The following is a 13,869-nucleotide window of genomic DNA, read 5'->3' as shown; positions in this document are numbered from 1 at the left end:
GAACCGATTTTTAAGCGGAATGTCATTTTGATCATGATTTGGCCTCTAAATACATTCTGCATTAAAGTTTTGTTCATTTAGAAAATTTAATTATTTTCGACCAAGATTCGATTTTGATTCTAAGGATCCCCCCTTTGAAATTTCGAAAATTCAAAATTTTAAATCTCAAGTTTTCACTTTTAATCAACTCTTTATATCGTAATTAGTATAAAACAACACTTTAAACTTGATTCTGAGACCTTTAATTTTTTTGTAAAAAATCATGTGAAATTGAACAAAAATTTTAACTTGTAAAGTGGTTAAATCCGCAGTCTGACCAGCTTCAAACTGTCATAACTTGATCAAAACTAAACCGATTTTCAAGCGGAATGTCATTTTGATCATGATTTGGCCTCTAAATACATTCTGCATTCAAATATTTTTAAAATCGTTTAAAAAATATTTTAGTAATATATAGGGTTAACTAAAATAATTTTGTGAAACACTAGTTATAGAGTTCTGCCCTGAACTACACACAAAATGAACTGAATAAAAATCCTAAAACAAATTACACGGTATCAGAAAGTCGTATATCCTCAAGTGAAACGTTTCCTGAGTGTTTTCTTAGCCATTCTCGAGGTTTTCCTTTGTTCCCTCTTGGTTTTTGCCCGCATTTATATAGTAATACGTAGTCGCTCTTCTGTTACATTTAGATTTAGATTTGCATTTTTATTTAGCGCATAAGTGACGTCGCTGCAGTCTAGCTTAGCTTTTTTTAAGTTGTTTCATTTTTTTGTTATTCTTTTTTTGTAGTTGCGTCTTGAGGAGATGAATGAATGAATGCATTCTTTTTGTCTTAAGTACTCATGCATTCATTTTGGATAAGAACGTCACCTTCTTCTGCTTGGTTGAGTTTTTTTATGCCCTTTTTGAGTTGCAGTTCACACGACTTGGCTAAGAACTGGGGCGAACTCAAGGTCAGATTAAAGGCTGTAACATCTTAAATGGGCAAGAAACAGAGAGGGAGAGAGAAAAAGAGAGAGAGAGAGATAAATTGTTAAATAAGCTCGCCCTTTAAATGTCATTTATAATTGAGCGCTTTTCACACGCTTTCTCAATGAAAAACCCTCACATAATTAAATAACCGTCAACTGAACTCTATTTGTGGATACTACGAATGTATACATTTAAGCCGCATACGCTTAAGTCCTGTTACTTCTGCTTCTCTCCCTCTCCCTCTGCTGTCAGTTGAGGTCGCAAGGACACAAGCATAGCAGACTGTAAGGGACACAGTGAAACTATCATGCAGTTTGTCGCGACAGTCACAATTATTGCGACAACTTATAAAGTGAACCCAGAGTTGAGCTGACAAAACTAAACTCAATGGAATCCCCTCACAGTTGGCTCGTATAGCATCAATCACGAGCGAAAACCCACTCAGTTTTAGCCATGTTACCAGATTTGACAGATAGTCAACTGTGTTTGGGAATGCAAAGTTGTTTTGAGAGAATTTGCCAAGTTTTATAACCTGCTGAGCTCGCTGACTTCATTTCCCAGTATATATTGAAATAGGTTCTCTCGTCACATAACATGAGAGCGTAAGGTTTATCTATCGAATTCTCAATGAGAATTACACTCGTTGAACAAATTTTGCCTCACCAAACAACTCAATGCTAGGCAGTAGAAGTTGCTTTATCACGCTGAAAAACAAAATACAACTTGTATTACGCTCAATGGACGTTAAACCAGAAATAAATATAACTTGTTTGTCACGGACAAATTCAGTGTGAGCCGAAAACTCAACGAAAGCTGGTCGAAAAATGTTGTTCATAATATATTTGGTGATCGCGATAGCAACGCTGCTGGCGTATCTTCTGTATCGCAATACAACCTACTGGAGAAATCGGGGAATACCTCAGGAGCCACCACATCCATTCTTTGGCAATCTGATCGGATTCAGAAAGACGCGCACAGTACACAGAATTCTGGAAGATTACTACAATAAATTTCGGGACACCAATCATCCATTTGTGGGATTCCACTTCTTGCATAGGAAATGCGCCTTCGTGTTGGACATGAAATTGGCAAAGAACGTGCTGATTAAGGACTTTTCCAACTTTGCTGATCGTGGTCAGTTCCACAATGTTCGCGATGACCCTTTGACTGGCAATATCTTCAATTTGGATGGCAAACGTTGGAAGGAGATGAGACAGAGATTGTCCCCCACGTTTACATCTGGAAAAATGAAGTTCATGTTTCCGATTGTCATTAAGGTTTCTGAGGAATTCGTCAAGGTTATGTTTGAAGAAGTTCCTGCCAAGTCTGAAGGTTCAATTATCGAGATCAAAGATCTAATGGCTCGCTTCACCACCGATGTCATTGGCACCTGTGCCTTTGGAATTGAGTGCAATACTCTACGTACTCCCGAGTCCGACTTCCGCAAAATGGGAAGCAAGGTCTTCACTGACCTACGACACGGTGTTTTGCTCACCGCACTCACCTTCAGTTTTCCCAATTTGGCAGCCAAGCTGCGAATGCGAATGATGCCTCAAGATGTCCACGAGTTCTTCATGGGTCTAGTTAATGAAACAATAGCATACAGGGAAAAGGAGAAGATCAAGCGCAACGACTTTATGGAGATGCTGATCGAGATGAAGCAGAGGGGAAGCTACACTCTGGAAAGTGGTGAAGTTGTCGAGGGATTAAACATTGGTGAACTGGCAGCCCAAGTCTTTGTCTTCTATTTGGCTGGATTCGAGACTTCCTCCTCAACCATGAGCTACTGTTTGTATGAACTTGCCCAGCACACCGATATTCAGGATAAGGTCAGGGAAGAAATTAACAATGTGCTGGAGCAACATGATGGAAAAATTACATACGAAAGTATTAAAGCTATGCATTACTTGGATCAGGTGATATCAGGTAAGATTTACTGACGTAAGATTCTTCAACTCAACGGCTACTTAAACTAAATTTGCCTCAACAGAAACCCTACGTCTTTACACGATTGTGCCCCACATTGAACGCAAAGCTCTGCATGATTACGTTGTTCCTGGTCATCCCAATTTAGTGATAGAAAGTGGAACTCAGATAATAATACCTGCAGCTGCTTATCACCGCAATGAAAAGTTCTATCCCGATCCTGAGAAGTTTGATCCGGAAAGGTTCTCAGCTGACGAAGTCGCTGCTCGGGACTCTGTGGAGTTTTTGGCTTTTGGAGATGGCCCAAGGAATTGTATTGGCATGCGTTTTGGCCAAATGCAAACACGTGTTGGAATGGCTCAACTGATAAAGAACTTCAAGTTCTCAGTTTGTGAGAAGACAGATATTCCTCTTACTTACAATCCCGAATCGTTTGTCATGGGCACAATTGGAGGCATCTATTTGCGTGCCGAGCGAGTTTAACGTATTAATTTATTTTAATTTATGTTGGCTGTGAAAAATTGAATTCTAAGTTTAAAAAGAATTAAAGAAAGAATAAATGTACCAATGGTATCCTCCCGTGTTTTGGAATAAAATTTTGTTTTAAGAGAATTTGTAACATGTTTTAGCCCTGATCCTAAAACTGACTGTGACTCCTATTTCATTCCCACATTTCAACCGGTTCTGTTGTCAAAGATTGTTAGGTCACAATGCTCAACTATAATATTCACTCTAGCCTATCAAAAATCGTTATCAGTCTAATCTACTGATAATTACCCTCTATCTCTCTTACAATAACAATGCAGTGCAATATAAGTTGCTTAATCATGCTGAAAAACTAAACACAACTTGTATCGTGCTAAATGGTCGACATAATACAAATAAGTACAACTTTTTTGTCACAGACAAATTTAGTGTGAACCAAACAGTCACTTAATGGAGTTTGTGATAAGGCCCCTATCTAAACACAATCACAAATCGTTTTTCTTGAACACTATTATGGGAAACTATGTGCGTGCGGAACGAGTTTAATATTTGAATTAATTATATGCAGAAAATGTATATTTTTGCCAAATTTAATTCTAATAGTTAACATTTAAAATGGGATAATTGATCAAATTTAATAACATAAAATGTATAAACCAAATGAACGATGGGTTCTATACTAAATATAATCAAGTCTACATCTATAATATATCAATATATCTGTAGCTCTTGTCCAGAAGATTAATGACCATTTTGTTGGGACATGAGAGAATAAGTTAAACGAACCTTTTTGAGAATCCGACCTGCAACAAAACTATCATAAAAAAATGCCTCTGCGTCTATTTGTCTTTAAGCATGACTACTGCCTTTGATCATTATCAATTTGCTATCAGTTTTGTCTTATAAATATTTACATTCTCAGTGCAGTTACTGTCTCATGTGGACTGACACAATAAACAAATGCTGCTGAATCACGCTGAGTAGCTCATAAAACTATATAAAATACCAGCAATTTGCCTTCGCTTCCACAGTATCTCTTGAATGTTAATTCGAAACTGATCTCGAAATGTGGATTTTATTGTATTTCTTGTTTGCGATTCCCGCCTTGCTGGCTTACATTTTATATCGCAACTTGAACTATTGGAGGCATCGTGGAATACCCCAAGAGCCACCGCATCCACTTTACGGCAACATTGAAGGATTTAAAAAGAATCGAGTATTGCACCATATTCACCAGGAATATTACAACAAATTCCGCAAATCTGGCTTTCCATTTGTGGGCTTTCATTTCCTGCATAGGCGAAGTGCCTACATAATCGACACCAAGTTGGCCAAGAACGTTCTCATTAAGGACTTTGCCAACTTTACCGATCGCGGTCTCTTCCACAATGAACGTGACGATCCACTTTCTGCGCATCTATTCAACTTGGATGGCAAGCGTTGGAAGGAGATGAGACAGAGACTGTCCCCCACTTTTACCTCAGGCAAAATGAAGTTCATGTTTCCCACTGTAATTAAAGTTTCCGAGGAATTTGTCAAGGTTATGTTTGAACAAGTTCCTGCCCAATCCGAAGGTTCGATTATTGAGATCAAAGAGCTTATGGCCCGATTCACCACGGACGTCATTGGATGCTGTGCCTTCGGAATTGAGTGCAATACTCTTCGCACTCCCGAAACCGACTTCCGTGCCATGGCACAGAAATCCCTTACCCAGCTTCGTAACGGAAAACTCCTTACGTTTCTCATCTTCAGTTTCCCCAATCTGGCCCGTAAGCTACGATTGAGAAAGACTTGCGACGAAGTTCACGAGTTCTTCATGAGATTGGTTCAGGACACAATGGCATACAGGGAAAAGGAGAAGATCAAGCGCAACGACTTTATGGAGATGCTGATCGAGATGAAGCAGAGGGGAAGTTACACTCTGGAAAGTGGTGAAGTTGTCAAGGGATTAAACATTGGTGAACTGGCAGCCCAAGTCTTTGTCTTCTATTTGGCTGGATTCGAGACTTCCTCATCCACCATGAGCTACTGTTTATATGAGCTTGCCCAGCATACGGATATACAAGACAAACTAAGAGAAGAGGTTTTGAGTGTGCTGGAGAATCACAATGGAGAATTGACCTATGAGTGCATCAAGGATATGCATTACTTGGATCAAGTCATATCGGGTAAGACTGGAAACATACTGGTAGAAAATGGATTTTCAAGTTTAATATTCCTTATCAGAAACACTGCGGCTTTATACGATTGTACCCCATCTTGAACGCAAGGCAATGAATGATTACGTTGTTCCTGGTCATCCAAAGTTGGTGATAAAGAAGGGCACTCCGGTAATAATACCTGCAGCTGCCTATCATCGGGATGAAGATCTATATCCTGATCCAGAGAAGTTCGATCCGGACAGATTCTTAGCTGACGAAGTCGCTGCTCGTGACTCTGTCGAGTGGTTGCCTTTTGGAGATGGCCCAAGGAATTGTGTGGGAATGCGTTTTGGCCAAATGCAAACACGTGTTGGCCTGGCCCAGCTAATAAGGAACTTTAGATTCTCGGTGTGCGAAAAGACTGAAATACCCCTTAACTATGATCCGAGGACTTTTGTCTTGGGCACAGTTAATGGCATCAATTTGCGAGTGGAGCTTGTTTAGAGATTAAGTTTTATATTTGGTATAGTAAATACTAGTTGTGTAAGCAATAAAATAAAGTGTATTTGACTTGGAGGTAATTGATAAACATGATTAATAAATAAATCAACATTTCAAGCATACTTTCTTAAACTTATTTTATTTATTTATTTAACGTCAACTAAAAGAAGTCAATAACAGATTTTGTATGGTTTTCAATATAATTTAATAAGAATATACTTAAGTTGAATTAATAAGTTGAATTCGAATAAGAATTGAGATATTGCATAATCAATACATTTTTCAACACTTCGAGCATACGTTCAGGATTTTATTTTATTTTATTTATTTATTAAACGACAAACTCAATTCATATACCCAAAAAGATTCAAATCAATTTTGAAATTAAACAATTTTAAATTGCATATGTCTAATGCCAAAAATTAAAAACTTTTTTTAAGTCGAATTTAGTATTATATTAGAGAGTCTATTAGCCTCTCCTGCAACTTTGCTTAACTGGTTTGAAAGAGATCTATTTTGTGAGACAAATAAATAAGAGAAAGCAGCTCTCGATTTAAGAGAGAATTAAAATCATAACAAAATCAATGAGCGAGCAGTGACTATGTGATTTTGCAAATAAATGTTTTCTAAGCATGATACGAGTAGCTATTATCAAAATAATACTCACTGCACTACACTCTTACAAAATACTACTGCGCTGTTATCTTTCAAGCTTATTTGAATTTTTGCAAACTCACTCTGATGTTTGTAAAACAGATCTCACAACGTGCTGTGGATTGAAGAGCATATAACACCCGCTTTTGGGCTCGTCTACAATCAGTGTTTGCTGAAAAGTCGCTGTAAACAGTTCTCAAAAATGTTGTTTTTAATATATTTGGTGATCGCGATTTGTGCGTTGGTTGCGTATCTCGTACATCGCAATACAACCTATTGGAGGGATCGGGGAATACCTCAAGATCCACCCCATCCATTCTATGGCAATACGGTTGGATTCAGAAAGAATCGCGACCTGCACAGTATTGTAACTGACTACTATAACAAATTCCGCAAATCGGGACATCCGTTTGTGGGATTCAACTTTCTGCACAGACGAAGTGCCTTCGTAATGGACATCAAATTGGCCAAGAATGTGTTGATTAAGGACTTTACCAATTTTGCCGATCGTGGACAGTTCCACAATGTACGTGATGATCCATTGACCGGTCACCTCTTCAACTTGGATGGCAAACGTTGGAAGGAGATGAGACAGAAGCTCTCACCGACATTCACATCTGGCAAAATGAAGTTCATGTTTCCGATTGTAATCAAGGTTTCTGAGGAGTTCGTTAATGTTATGTCTGAGCAAGTTCCTGCCAAAACTGGAGGTGCTATCATCGAGATCAAAGAACTCATGGCTCGTTACACGACCGATGTCATTGGCACTTGTGCCTTTGGTATTGAATGCAATACTCTACGTACTCCTGAGACCGATTTCCGTACGATGTCCAAGAAAGCCATTACTGAAATGCGTCACGGAGCAATCCTTACGGCTTTCCACTTCAGTTTTCCCAATCTGGCAGCCAAGCTGCGGATGAGGATGATTCCAGAGGATGTTCACCAGTTCTTTATGAGATTGGTAAACGATACAATCGCATATCGGGAAAAGGAGAAGATCAAACGCAATGACTTCATGGAGATGCTGATCGAACTGAAGCAGAAGGGAACCTTCACCTTGGATAATGGTGAAGTGGTCACGGGATTGGACATTGGTGAGCTGGCAGCCCAGGTCTTTGTCTTCTACTTGGCTGGTTTCGAGACTTCCTCATCCACTATGAGCTACTGCCTATATGAGCTGGCTCAGCACACCGATGTTCAGGACAAACTGAGAGAAGATATCTTGAGAGTGCTCGAGAAGTACGATGGAAAACTGACCTATGAATGCATCAAGGATATGCGTTACTTGGATCAGGTGATATCGGGTAAGACTAGTCAAATTCTGTGGATTTAACTGGATTCTCAACTTGAATTCTCATTATCAGAAACCCTTCGCCTTTATACGATCGTACCTTTCCTTGAGCGTAAAGCTCTAAAGGATTACGTTGTTCCTGGTCATCCGAAATACGTGATTGCAAAGGGAACCCAGGTGATAATACCTGCAACTGCTATCCATCGAGATGAAGACTTCTATCCCGATCCTGAGAAGTTCGATCCCGACAGATTCTCAGCTGACGAAGTCGCTGCTCGTGACTCTGTCGAGTGGTTGCCTTTTGGAGATGGCCCGAGGAATTGTGTGGGTCTCCGTTTTGGCCAAATGCAAGCCCGTATCGGAATGGCCCAGCTGATAAAGAACTTTAGGTTCTCAGTTTGTGATCAGACAGATATTCCTCTCAAATACGATCCCATGTCGTTTGTTTTGGGCACAATCGGCGGTATTAACGTACGCGTGGAACGAGTTTAGCGATGAGATTTCTAGTGATAAAATGATTGCGTCATTATTTGGTGGCTTTGAGTTGTTGCTTACATTGATGTCGGATTCGTTGAAGCATGTATAATTATATATGATTATTTGTTGGGTAGTAAGCTACTTGTTTACATTGAGTACATATGATTATAGCTTGTATATATGTAGATAGGAATTATTAAAAATTTTATTTAAATAGAATAAACAAAAAAATATGAACATTATAAAATGTTTCTGTGTTATGCGTAAATAAATAATTAATATACTTATGTCATAATTATTGCGTTGTAGAATTTGTATTCTTATCCGGCATATATAAGATAGTCGAACCTTATCGAAACTTGTTTACTTTACAGCTTACAATTAATTATATTGTTACAAAGTCTCTACTTAACTTTAAAAAAATTGTATTAGAAATATAATAATTGTTGTTATTATAATTTACCTTATAATTTACCATTAAGTTTTAAATTTTTTGAGGCTACAATTTTGACTAACAATATTTAAATAAAATGAGCATTTTAAAGAGGAACTTATGGAACATTGCCATATAAATTCTTAGAGAGACAATTGTGAGTCTTTCTCGGGTTACTCAAGAGCTTAGGAAAAACTCAATTTGATCACAATATTTCTCTCTCTCTATCTCTCTCTCTCTCTTTGTAATCGCTTAACTCAAGAGCGAAGACACGTGTTTCATGAATTTACATTCTGAATGCTTTTAATCAAATAAAAGTATTCTACGCATGAATTAACATTTGATTCATTGATAATACTTATCAAAATACAATCTCAGAGGAAGAAAATTAATTTTTACAATCTCTCCTTTTCAATAGTGCCTGTCAAATCACCCTGATTTTTGATAAGCCTAAAATGAAAGTAGGGTTGACATTTGCTCTTACTTCTCCAATGTTTCTTTTACCATTAGACTCTCAGTTATTACTTACAAGTAATTTATATAATGATAAGAAAGTATTTAAAAATAGCTTCCACTTTAGACTATCTCAATAATTAAATTGTTAAGCAGCAAGTGCAATCTGCTTATCGAACATTTCCACAGTCAATTAACAGTTTTAAGTTTAAACAAAATTATATAATGAAAATATTTTAATGGTTAATGGTCAACACAGTCAGACAGACTGACTTATTTTAAATGAAAACCAGCTGGAGATTTTTATTATATTCTTAAACATGCTGCGTTTGTAGCTTTTCCCTATACTTACTTGTGCACTGCTTTTCTTTTCCGTTTAAATTGTTATTTTTACAGCTTTTCTCTCGAGTTGAGAAAAAACTTTTGGCAAACATAAAAAATATATTCTTTTCCGTTGTCAGTTTATCTGTGAAGCGTTTTCGCTTCAACTGTTTGGGTTATTTACATTCGAATTGGCACTGGCTGAGCTTAAAGCGTAGCCGGAAAAACTATTTTCTATTTTCATGTGTCCCAAATACGAGATTTCTTCTAACATGTGCATAGTTTTGGTTTTGTTTTGTATGCTCGAAGGTCGAGTTCATCGTATCTACAACATTTTCCCAACGCACATTAAAGCCCATCCAATGAAAAATTCTCTGTGTTCTCTGTGCGTAAATTAAATCATAAAGTATCTGCATATTAAAATTCAACATGTTCTTCTTTTTTTTTTAATTATGCGCGACAACATGAAAAAGCTTCTTTTATCTGATGTCATCACAACATGCAACATGCAACTCGTGGAAAATGAGGCATGTGCAGCAAACTGAAAGCTGCATTTACAATTTTTTCCCTGCCCAAAGGCGTGGAAATTTCTAACGGTGCAACTGAAATTGTCATTAAAAATATTCCCATACACTTTGCGGTCTTCTCATTTTTTTTTTTTGTCGCTCGCACAAAATTAATTTATGTTGTTTTAATTATTTAAAATATTTAAAAACAAATCAACTCATAAGCCACAAATGCACTAATTAATTCAATCATTATTAATGAACCAAAAATATTATTAGCCGTTAAGAAATACGCATAATTATAGAATAAAGTATTTTAAATAAAATGGAGTATGGCCAACTCTGAGATACCCAATTCGCAAATATTGAGGTAAAGGTATAGAAATTAATTTAATTTACCTGTAATAAAAATTAATATACATAAGATTTCTAAATAAGCTTAAATACTCAAAATATAATTTAGTAAAAATGTATCTATAAACTTAACCGATCAGTATTTTGCACAAAAATAAACACAAAATCACAATTAACTAACAAAACCATTTCGTACAGTGAATGCAAATTAAATACTTACCTGTGTGTACTAAATGTATCTTACGGATGCACGCCACTTGTTCATGAAATGTTTTAAGCTCAAGCTTACTCATTCATTGTGAGCAGTCATTGACTTGTTCGGACTTGTGTTTAAACCCGATTCGCATTCAGAAAGCACAGACTGAAGCAAAATTAATTACGAAACCCACAAAAAAAAAGTGGAGTTGAACTCATAAAGCACAAGTGAAAATGCAAAAAGAGAAAAGAGAAGTGAATTAAATGGGAGCAGGAAAATAGAGCTAATTTGGTGTATAAAGAGTTTGGCAGGTTGTTCAACCTTAACATTGAAAAGACCTTGCCCAATTGCAATTATAATGAACTGAGAAACGGCAACAACAACAACAACAACAACAAAAGTTGCCTAATTAAAGGAGGACTTCAGCTTTGTCTCTGACATTTGCATACACTGGCAAAAAAAAAATGCAGGGAATTTCACTTTTAATTGTTATGCAATACTAAAGAAATTTAAATAAATTAATTTTGTTATTTATTATTGTAGCTTATGCAATTTGTTGCCTTTTACTTAATTGGTGAAACTATCTTATTTTTTTGTCTCAGTGCAGGCAATCTCATCTCACATCTCATATTCAATTTCCCATTGGATCATGGCAATTGCTTTTAGCCTCCAAGGTTTTAGCCACTCCCATACGCCTCTTTTGTGCAAGGCAGCAGCAGCAACATTGGCACTGAGTGTAAACAACGACAATACTCGAATTGCAATTGCAATTGCAGTTGCAGCTACGACAGCAACAGCTGCTGCCAGAGACGGAAGTGCTGCTCATATGTGCGTAGGAAATTCTTCAAGCGCAGCAGCAACAACTGGACATTTGGACAGGGAGAGACAGGCGAGAGGGAGGGGAGTTGCAGGGTATTAATTGCAGTTGCTGCCTGCGTCAGCAGAAAAACAGTGAAAGCTGCAACTTGCAACCTGCAACTGCAACAAAGCAAACAGAGCTGCAACTTTGCTGACAATTTTATATGTTGCAAATGCTCGCTTATTTATTTGCAGTTGTTGCTGCTGTTGTCTCTATTGTTGTTGCAACAGATTCGTTGACCATTCAAGATATGAGATATGCGTATTTTGCATGCCTGATTGAAGCGCTTGCTGCTCCAATTTGCAACACGGCACGACTGCAATGTTGTTGCTGCCATTGTTGCTGCCACACTTCAGCAACTGCCAGTCGCGTTGCACAAAGACTCACACAGATACACACACACACAGATGCAGCTGGTGTTATGTCGCCCGTTGTTGCTAATTTAAACTCAGCCGTGTGACGCCGGCAAATTTCAGACTTCAGTTAAGCTTTAAACGCGACGCCGCGCGGTTGCACAACCCGAGAAGCAACATTAAGCCCACATCTCGTTGCCGTTGCCCTATTGCCGTGTTGCCAATTCCAATATATTTTGGTGCTTTTTAGCTGCCAATTAAGGCCCGCATTTATGGCCGCAGATCGAAAGTGGTACGCGCTAAATGAACCACAGACAATTATTATTAATAATAACAATAATAATAATAACGTTAACAATAATAAAAGTTACATGACCACAATACATGTGGCATGCAAATGTGTTTTGTACATGTTTTGTGCCAATATCACAATTGTTGGTGTGGTGTTGTTGTTGTTGTTGCTGCTGCTGTTATTACTTTTAGCCATAAAAATGTGTGGCGCCGCGCACGCTTGACCCGGCTATTTATCACTTGCCCAAAAACAAAACAAACATGAATAGATCTTTTGGTTTAGCTTGGGTTTGTCGCATATTTAATACCCTTTATCAGAAATTTGTTTGGCATATACAGTGCTTTGATTTCATTAAAAATTAACTTTAAATCTTATAAAACCTTTAATATATAAATAGAAAATTGGATTAGGAAGTCTTAAAAAGTGCAAATTTTGAAAACTAATTTCTTTGAGATATATAAGTATTAAGCCGATTCAATTAATATTTGATCGCTCTCCTTACAATCTAATAATTGAAAACTGAAAAGTTTGGTCAATATACCTTTAAATTTGTCCTAGCGAAGAATTTATTTTCCTACTTGCACCATTTAATTTAATATTTAAATATTAATCTAATATGGAAATCTGTGCCAAACTATTCTGACTTCAGCCAATTTCAGCCTCACATCTCAAAGGAGAGTGAGAGTTATATATAATCTTAATTCAACACAGCTGGATGTGCTTATTCGCCATATATTTATGTTCACCTATATATAAACTCACGAAGTGTATTTTTTATGGCGTTACATAATAGGTAACAAAATTATAATACCTTATCCCAGCAGGTTGCACTGAGTTTCGAGCATTTTATTGTTTTTTTTTAGCAATAAACGGATTGCACACGTATTGCAATTTCATTCAGAAATAAATACAACAGACATAACAACAAGAACAACAGCAACGACAACAACAACAATAGCAACAACGCTTTGCATGTTGTTTTTATAATATTGGGATTTAAAAATCATCACAGCATTTAAAAAATGGTAAATTTGTCGCAGACTGTGCAAAGCTGAAGAAAAAAAAAACAACAAAGCTAGAGAAATTATCAACAAACAAAATATAAGAAAAGAAAGAGGTAGAGGAAGACTGTGAGAGAGAAGTGAGAAAAGAAATGTTATTTCGCCGCAGTTGTACGTATAATGTGGAGCAATCGACGCGACACTTTGCAAAGGTAAAAAAATGCAATGCATTTACGTGTAAAAAATGAATAAATGTACGTGCCAGATAGACTGAACATAGATATAAGTTGTGAACATGAATATGACTACGAATATACACTCGTTAGCAGACAGAAAGCATTCACGATTATTAAAATATGCAAATATCTTCACACATATTTTGAGATAATTTTTTCCGATTGTGCAACATGTTGAAAGCGTTGTTGTGAAGTGTGTAGCATAATTTAGAGTGTGTTTCCATTTATGAGTGCTTTGCATGTGTCATTCACTTAAAGTATTCATTAAGTCAATGCGAAATTCTACATTATATATCACAAATTAAAAAGAATAATTTACAAGATACATTTCAAATAAATCCTATTTTTGTCATCGGTAAAGTCTTTTTGGTTTAGTTTATTTATGTAATCCTTTTTTAAACTGTGTCAAGTGTA

General features: G+C 36.8%; 4 protein-coding genes across 6 annotated transcripts in view; all 4 read left to right on the top strand.

Moving 5' to 3' along the window:
• Positions 1-13,869, top strand: part of LOC117785621 (rap guanine nucleotide exchange factor 4) — a 55,337-nt gene that overhangs the window by 23,421 nt on the left and 18,047 nt on the right. The window contains exon 1 of one of the 3 annotated variants that reach the window (XM_034623727.1): positions 13,355-13,431. The exons of the other annotated variants lie outside the window; for them this stretch is intronic. Coding sequence (XP_034479618.1) covers positions 13,372-13,431 — 60 coding nt within the window. The 5' untranslated portion in view covers positions 13,355-13,371. Of the gene's footprint in view, positions 1-13,354; positions 13,432-13,869 lie in introns of those variants that run through there. 3 annotated transcript variants of the gene reach the window in all.
• Positions 1,756-3,406, top strand: LOC117785622 (cytochrome P450 6a2-like). Its single transcript, XM_034623728.1, has 2 exons — positions 1,756-2,901; positions 2,966-3,406. Exons 1-2 carry the CDS (start codon positions 1,800-1,802, stop codon positions 3,382-3,384), a joined length of 1,521 nt encoding a protein of 506 aa, XP_034479619.1. The 5' UTR covers positions 1,756-1,799; the 3' UTR covers positions 3,385-3,406.
• LOC117785624 (cytochrome P450 6a2-like) lies at positions 4,418-6,146 on the top strand. Its single transcript, XM_034623730.1, has 2 exons — positions 4,418-5,555; positions 5,614-6,146. Exons 1-2 carry the CDS (start codon positions 4,454-4,456, stop codon positions 6,030-6,032), a joined length of 1,521 nt encoding a protein of 506 aa, XP_034479621.1. The 5' UTR covers positions 4,418-4,453; the 3' UTR covers positions 6,033-6,146.
• LOC117785623 (cytochrome P450 6a2) lies at positions 6,844-8,588 on the top strand. Its single transcript, XM_034623729.1, has 2 exons — positions 6,844-7,987; positions 8,048-8,588. Exons 1-2 carry the CDS (start codon positions 6,886-6,888, stop codon positions 8,464-8,466), a joined length of 1,521 nt encoding a protein of 506 aa, XP_034479620.1. The 5' UTR covers positions 6,844-6,885; the 3' UTR covers positions 8,467-8,588.

This window comes from Drosophila innubila, assembly GCF_004354385.1.
Source record: "Drosophila innubila isolate TH190305 chromosome 2R unlocalized genomic scaffold, UK_Dinn_1.0 1_C_2R, whole genome shotgun sequence".
Lineage (NCBI taxonomy): Eukaryota > Metazoa > Arthropoda > Insecta > Diptera > Drosophilidae > Drosophila > Drosophila innubila.
This window is presented reverse-complemented; position numbering and strand designations above follow the sequence as displayed.

Excerpts from the sequence above, each read along its gene's own strand:
- LOC117785622 (XM_034623728.1), top strand. The coding sequence starts at position 1,800 with ATGTTGTTCATAATATATTTGGTGATCGCGATAGCAACGCTGCTGGCG. Across the intron at positions 2,902-2,965 it reads CTTGGATCAGGTGATATCAG|AAACCCTACGTCTTTACACG; the intron begins GTAAGATTTACT and ends TTGCCTCAACAG.
- LOC117785624 (XM_034623730.1), top strand. The coding sequence starts at position 4,454 with ATGTGGATTTTATTGTATTTCTTGTTTGCGATTCCCGCCTTGCTGGCT. Across the intron at positions 5,556-5,613 it reads CTTGGATCAAGTCATATCGG|AAACACTGCGGCTTTATACG; the intron begins GTAAGACTGGAA and ends ATTCCTTATCAG.
- LOC117785623 (XM_034623729.1), top strand. The coding sequence starts at position 6,886 with ATGTTGTTTTTAATATATTTGGTGATCGCGATTTGTGCGTTGGTTGCG. Across the intron at positions 7,988-8,047 it reads CTTGGATCAGGTGATATCGG|AAACCCTTCGCCTTTATACG; the intron begins GTAAGACTAGTC and ends TCTCATTATCAG.